This window comes from Dromaius novaehollandiae, chromosome 3, assembly GCF_036370855.1.
Source record: "Dromaius novaehollandiae isolate bDroNov1 chromosome 3, bDroNov1.hap1, whole genome shotgun sequence".
NCBI lineage: Eukaryota > Metazoa > Chordata > Aves > Casuariiformes > Dromaiidae > Dromaius > Dromaius novaehollandiae.
In genome coordinates this window covers 52,603,308-52,609,817 of record NC_088100.1, presented here as the reverse complement: position 1 = coordinate 52,609,817, position 6,510 = coordinate 52,603,308, and the positions used below count along the sequence as shown (strand labels likewise).

Genomic DNA, 6,510 nt, shown 5'->3' with positions numbered 1-6,510 from the left:
AATGAAGCCTGATAAGCCAGTTTCTGCGTGGGGTGAATTAGTGCAACGGTGTTACAAACCCCTGAAAAGAGGACAGACAAAAGACAGAGTGCTGACCCCTTAGCTGGAATGGTGCACATTAGTATAATTATATCCTGACTTTGTCTGAAAACCTAGGAAAGGTTACTGCGTTGTCTTTGTGAGATTGCAGTCTTAAAATTAGGTCAGCTGTGGGCAATATATTCAGCTTGCTTTCATACACTGTGAGCCTTGTTACCAGGGCCTCACAAAGCATTACTTGAAAAAGGAATACAAGATGCTCTTTGTAAATAAAAGTTCATGAGTCTGAGTAATGAAGTCATTTTCCAAAATTGCAGTGAACGATATTCTTTTTCACGAGCCGGCAAGAAGCTGAGAGGTGGGCTTGAAGGAAAGGATTTGAAAGAAGCCTGTTAGGGAAACCATTTACCCTTATTAGTCTATGGCACAGCCAGGCTGTCTCCCCCTCCTCCTGCCCACAGCCTCCCCTCCCCCATATCAAAAAAAGGGATTGTCTAGTGTTTTTTTAATAAATTTGGCACCTTTCTGTCTTTCACTGAATGCACTGGAGACATTAAAAAAACAGTCACAAAAGTCAATGTTTCGTGTGGAGCAGTCGGATCATGTCCAAACTGAGTTGGGGAGGGGGGGGGTGCAGGGGGAGGAAAGGGTGACCTCACTTTCTGAACGGCAAAGTTTGAGTGGGAGGGTCTCAACACGAAAGGTAAAAAGGGAATGATGTGAACATGTGAAGGAAGCCAGAGCCCTGAGCACAGCGTCAGTCTGTATCCTGACAGAGGGAGATAAGGTGGCTGGGGAGCTAGTGGTGCTTTCCTGGAATACAATCTGTGTTTGACACTCTGCTTAAGCACTGCCCATCTGTATGTTATTGAGCTGGAGCCTCTGGGGAAAAAGAGGAGCCACAGGCACAGAGAGTGAACGAGGGAGGCAGCAAAAGCACTTTTCTTCCCTTCTTTTCCTTTTTTTATTTTTTTTTCTTTTATATAAGGATCTGGTTAGACTGCCTTGAAGTGCCACATCTGGAAACTGCATGCTGAAAGAAAGTTAAAATAACTGAGGCACCACTAAACCAAGGGGGGCTGATTGCAGAAGAAGGTAAACAATTACTAAGACGCTAGAAGACGACTGCTGGATGTGAGGGGAGGAAATGGCTTTGAACTCTGCCTGGCCCCTCGTTTTTCCTATATTATTCTTTTTGAGATGCTTCTCCTCCAGCACAGCCTGGAGTGAGGGAGGCGTTTTTCATTTTGACATTGAAGGTAGCTCAGCGGTCAGCGCGCAAGAAGTCACTGATACCAGAGGGCAGCAGCAGTCAGTAGCTACTGGAAGTTGGGTGCCTTTTGCCGAGGTATAGTAACTCCATTCTCTCTCTAGTGTCTGTGCTTTTCTGCTTTCATCTGTCTGTGTTGAAGTTCCCATCTGGTTAATGTTAGCTTAATCATTCAATCCTTAAAGTGATACCGGAGATTTTTGTGGGGGGTCAGAGACATTGCATTTCAAGACTAGAAAGATAGAGTTCAAACTTCAAAATATACACATGCCCTGCCTGCTGTGAGCAGACAGCTGCTGTACTTTACAGTGAGACTAGCTTAGCACGTCTCTGACTTTCCTGCCAACATAACTAAACAGGCCTGTCTAAACAGAGCTATTTTACAAGGGTTAATTGTCACAACACTTTTCTGTTTGCCTTGTGTAGTTCCTGGAATTTTAATTCACTTAAATTTCCAGAAGAGTCTTTCTCTTGGTGGCAAACACTGTACTGTAGAAGTCTGTATTTTTTTCTCTTAATGCCGTCTCCCTCCAAAATCTAAAGTTCCTTTTTTTGATGGGAGCAAGGGTAGTAAATCAAATGTGCATAGGAAACTGTTTACAGAGAAAACACCTGCAGAGATTTTAAGCCTTCCAAAAAGTATGAGGTTGGGATTAGTGACAAATGAAATTACAGAGATCTGAGAAGCGACTTGACTGTAGAAAATTTTCATGCAATACCTGTGATTTGGGATTGGTTGATACTTCTGATTTTAACAAGGCTGCATCTGGAATGAACTATTCAAAAATACAGCTTGAGTAAACAATAAGTTACTCTAGCATACACTGAGAGGGGGACACAGTAATGTCTCATGTGTGGGAGATGTGAAGTAGGAGGCAAATTGAGTTACATAAGGTCATGGGAAGGGAAAGAATAGTTCTTCTAGCATAACATCCAAAAATGAGGCAAGATTAGCATAGCCATGTCACCATGACAATATCAAGATCACATTCTTTTATATCACAAGACTAATTTTTCCCCCTATACTCCAATTACCAGAACTAACAGCCATGGAAATAAACGTACAGAGTTGCATAGAAAAACCTCTCAGACAGTTGGGGTTACCACAGGGCTGAACAGAGACCTTCCCCACACTGTAGTGCTTCCAAGCAGCTGCGCAATCTCAGAAAACACCTTCCCACCCTGTCAGTGACATAGTGTGAAACATGACCTGTGTGAGAAAGTTGGAACCAAAACTCTGCTCTGCTTAATGCAGAAGGTCTCAGGAGCTGGGCTGGGCTTGGATAGACTCCATGATGTGGGACGTACATCTCTTCCCTGGCCTGGGATCAGCCCCTGGGAAGCTGCATTGCCACCTGTTGCTTACAAAATGGAAAGTCCCTAAATGAAATGCCTGATTTAAGAGCCAAATGGGTTTTGTAGCTGGATCTTGGAGGACAAGGGGCATAAGCAATCAGCAGCCTTTCTGGATATGATTGTGTTGTACGGTTTTCCCAAAGACACACTGCAGATTGCTTCACTTTAATATATTAGACTTTATCTTAGGAAAGTGCTGTGAGATGTATTGGCCATTACATAGGAATAACATTTTAGTCTCTTTAACCCACCTTAGTCATCCCTAAACTTTCTTTTGCACAGTCTGATTTAATAGACTCACTAGTGTTTGCTCTAACAGTTTACTTCAGCCACTGCAATGGCAGCCTTCAGATCTCATGTTATGACTGGATGCTGCCTGCTATAATCATGCCAAGGACCCTGACTGCAAATACTAGGGTTTCACAAGGGAGGAGCCAAGATTTCAGGCTCTTTCCCTGCCTACAGATTCACTTCCTTGTCATGCTTTAGGGCCCACCTCAGTGGCAATTTCCAAAGAAACCCAAGAGGATGCTCTTTTGGGATAGGGCTGATGGCTCTACAACTCTGAGAACCTGCTGCCCGTAGATCCATGTATATTGTTGGTAATGAGAGCTGGGAAAGGTTGCTCTAAATCCAGAGGCTAATGTAGTGGCCAAAGAATGATAGTCTGATAGTTTTTCACCTGAGGAAGGAACATTTCCTCCACCCCTCATAGAGCTTCCCCTGCCCACAGCCCACCTACCCTGGGACTCAGTCCTGGGAACAAGATTTATCATAGCAGTTTTAAATTAGCCTTTTTCTGAGCTTGAGTTCTTAACCCACGACTCACAGTGAACCACAGTATAAACTCCCTTACACAGCACTGTTTGATTCAGCTCCTTAGTCTAAATATTGACTCAGGCCTATAATTCTCCCAAGCAGACAGAGGCTGTTAGTCACATCGAATAGTGCCAAATTATATAGGGAGCAGATTTGTGAGGCAGAATTACAGAACCGCAGACTCACATAGTGCTTCATAGTGGACTGTGGTGCCAGTCAACCACAAAGTTAAACATGCTGCCATAAAACCAGAGAACACATCAGGAAAGTCAGAAATCATGACTTTTCATCATTTGGGGCAGGTGGTGGACAGTATTTGCCCTACATATCACTCTGCTCTACTTAATGTCTTCAGAAATCTGAAAGGTCTAAAACAGAGTTGGTGGGAGTTTCTGACCTATACCTGGTGGGATGTTCTTACATCCTATTGCTAGTATGGTATTATGAACCTTTAAGAGAATAGGAGACCCCAGTTGATGTAAACAAACACATATTAGTCAATATTTCTTGGTTTCCCACTCCTCTTTCTTTCCCATATTTGGCAATCCTAAACTCAGAGGAATTTGGAGATGTGGTTTAAAAAGTTCAGAATTAATGTAAATGGATTTGTGCCTTGGATTTGAATGAAAGTCTCTTTATGGCAGAGAGAAGAGCACTAACTACATTTTCAACACTATGCTAACATGCTGTACCCACTCATGGGACAGAGCATGGGATCGAGTTGGACATCAGAGGACATTTTGGAAGAATACAAAATTAATATTGCATTCTGTGTGGATTAAGAACTGTTTTAGTGGTTGGTCTCAAAGCATAGGATCATATTGAGCAATGCATTTCCAGGAAAGCCCTTGGAGATTGTTGCAAGGGGAGTGCTCGGATCTCTGTTGGTTAACATACAGAGTAATCTAGTACGTTGGTGCCCGGGCTGTAAAGCAGTATTTGCATGGGATCCAGTCCACCTAATTTTGGCATATAAACTGTGCCTAATCATCATACTCAATCTTAATCAGGCTCCATATTCAAGTATGTGCCTAAAATCCCTGTATAGTCAATGGAGACACCAGGCTTTTAAAGCCTCTAATTCCCACTGGCCTCCTTCTGGAGCCCCTCAAAGAAGCCTCTTCCTCTGTAAAGACTATGTTGGGTACTCACTTCAGGACTAACTCATTAACCAACTAAAGCTTGAGGCACAAAATGTAGGTGTTTAAAATCACTGGAGTACATTCCATACAAAACAACAGCCACATTACATTCAAAATGAGCACTGATACAACCATCATCTAATGTATGACTAATGTATCCATCTCTGCATCTTTGTTTCAAGAAGAATGCTTATAAATTAATGAAAGTGATTGAGAAAGTATCATGAGAAGCATTAAAGTGTTAGGAATTTAAAGATAACTGAGAGATTCCAGAACTCAAATCTGTTTAGCTCGGAAGGAAGTAAAAAACTTTGAATGTGTTGTGTAAGTACCTACAGAAGCAACAAAACTTTAACAACAGGTTCCCCAGCCTAACAAATGAAGATCTAATACATGCAACACCAGGAAACTGAAGGTGACTAAGTTTAAACTAGAAGTTATTCACGAATTTTAACTTCTAAGGTAATTAAGCACTAAGCAATTTATCCAGTTGTGTTGGATTCTCTATCAAGAGGCAGATCAATATTAAAAACACTGTGAAGTACCCACATTGCTTGTACCCTGTTTCAAGATGATTAAGTTCTTTGGCTCACAAAAGCAATAAGATGGAAGATGTTACAGACCCGAAATTGTGATGTGTATGGGGAGAGAGTGGGAGGGAGAAAGAAAGTGAGCATGAAGTGCTGGATCCAACTCATCAGCATAACCCAAATGCAATTGGCGGTGTTATGTTAGAGACTGATTTTTCCAAATACAGAAAGATTAGAATATTTTACAAGGAAGATAATCGGAGATGCAAGAGGATTTAAAACTGACAGCCAAATTTCAAATGAAAGCTAAAAAGTTGAGTGGCAGTCATTAGAATTCTGTGTTAGGCGTAGGCTCACGTTTCATGCGTTAGCTTGAAGATGGCAGAAGGAAAGGGTGGTGGTGAGACATTTCTATTTTTGATAAGGCACAGAGACAAGACTGAAAACCAGAACTAACTTCTCAGAATAGTTATATCCCATTGTCCAACACATGCCTTTAAAACAAGAGGTAGGTCATATATTACTATACACTTGGATCTGGAGCCTTCCACTGTCAACATTCAATGTTTGTAAATTCCACTGATATGATGATTCTAATTGTACAGTTGAAGATTGTTCACAGATAGGAGAACAGTTCCTTATGAACTTTAGAAGAGTGTAAAGTCTTAGCTGAAAATAAACAATGGGGCAAGAGCTCAAATATTAGAGAATATGGCAAATCATTCCCTGCAAAATAAGTATAAGATGATATCCAGAAGATGGCTGTTCTAAATTCATTTCATTCTGATGTAAATGACTATAGGAGGTTCAAAAAGATAGCAAAGAGAGTCCAGTATAGATCAGCATAGGAAGTTTTAGTAGAAGAAAGGGAAAAAATTCTATGAAGACACTTGCCAAGCAAGAAAAGATCATTTCAAATGTCCTCTCTGGGAAATGAAGCAAATGATGGGAAAGGAAGCAAACTAAAGCAGAAAGAAGACAAAGGATAAGAAAAAATTAGAGCAAGAATGAGATTATCTATAGCCTGAAGGGTAAAGAAAAGACTGAAATAGTTGGGATAAGGCAGGAAGCCAATTCCCAGAATGAAGGAAGGCATGATATTGTTGGATGGATGGAAGAGGAAAACTGTTTTCAGCAGCAGTGTTTTTAGCTCAGGGGAAGGGCAGAGAGGAAAATAAGTCCTTTAAAGGAAATAATTATCATAGTCAAGGCAAAATTAGTCATTTTACTATAAGAAACAGTAAGAGCTAGAAGTTAACTGCTGGAGCTTGTACATCAAAATGACATGTTTGACAATCATTTGTTACCACCTGACTTCTACCAGCAGCTGCTGATCTAACTTTTCAAAACCAAT

General features: G+C 41.1%; 1 protein-coding gene across 2 annotated transcripts in view; it reads left to right on the top strand.

The window, feature by feature from the left end:
• The first annotated feature begins 764 nt into the window (after positions 1–764).
• Positions 765–6,510, top strand: part of LAMA4 (laminin subunit alpha 4) — a 107,620-nt gene continuing 101,874 nt past the window's right edge. The window contains exon 1 of one of the 2 annotated variants that reach the window (XM_026119994.2): positions 765–1,387. In XM_026119994.2, the coding sequence (XP_025975779.1) occupies positions 1,187–1,387 (201 nt within the window). In that variant the 5' untranslated portion in view covers positions 765–1,186. The remainder of the gene's footprint in view (positions 1,388–6,510) is intronic. The other variant, XM_064508892.1, reaches the window with a different exon arrangement.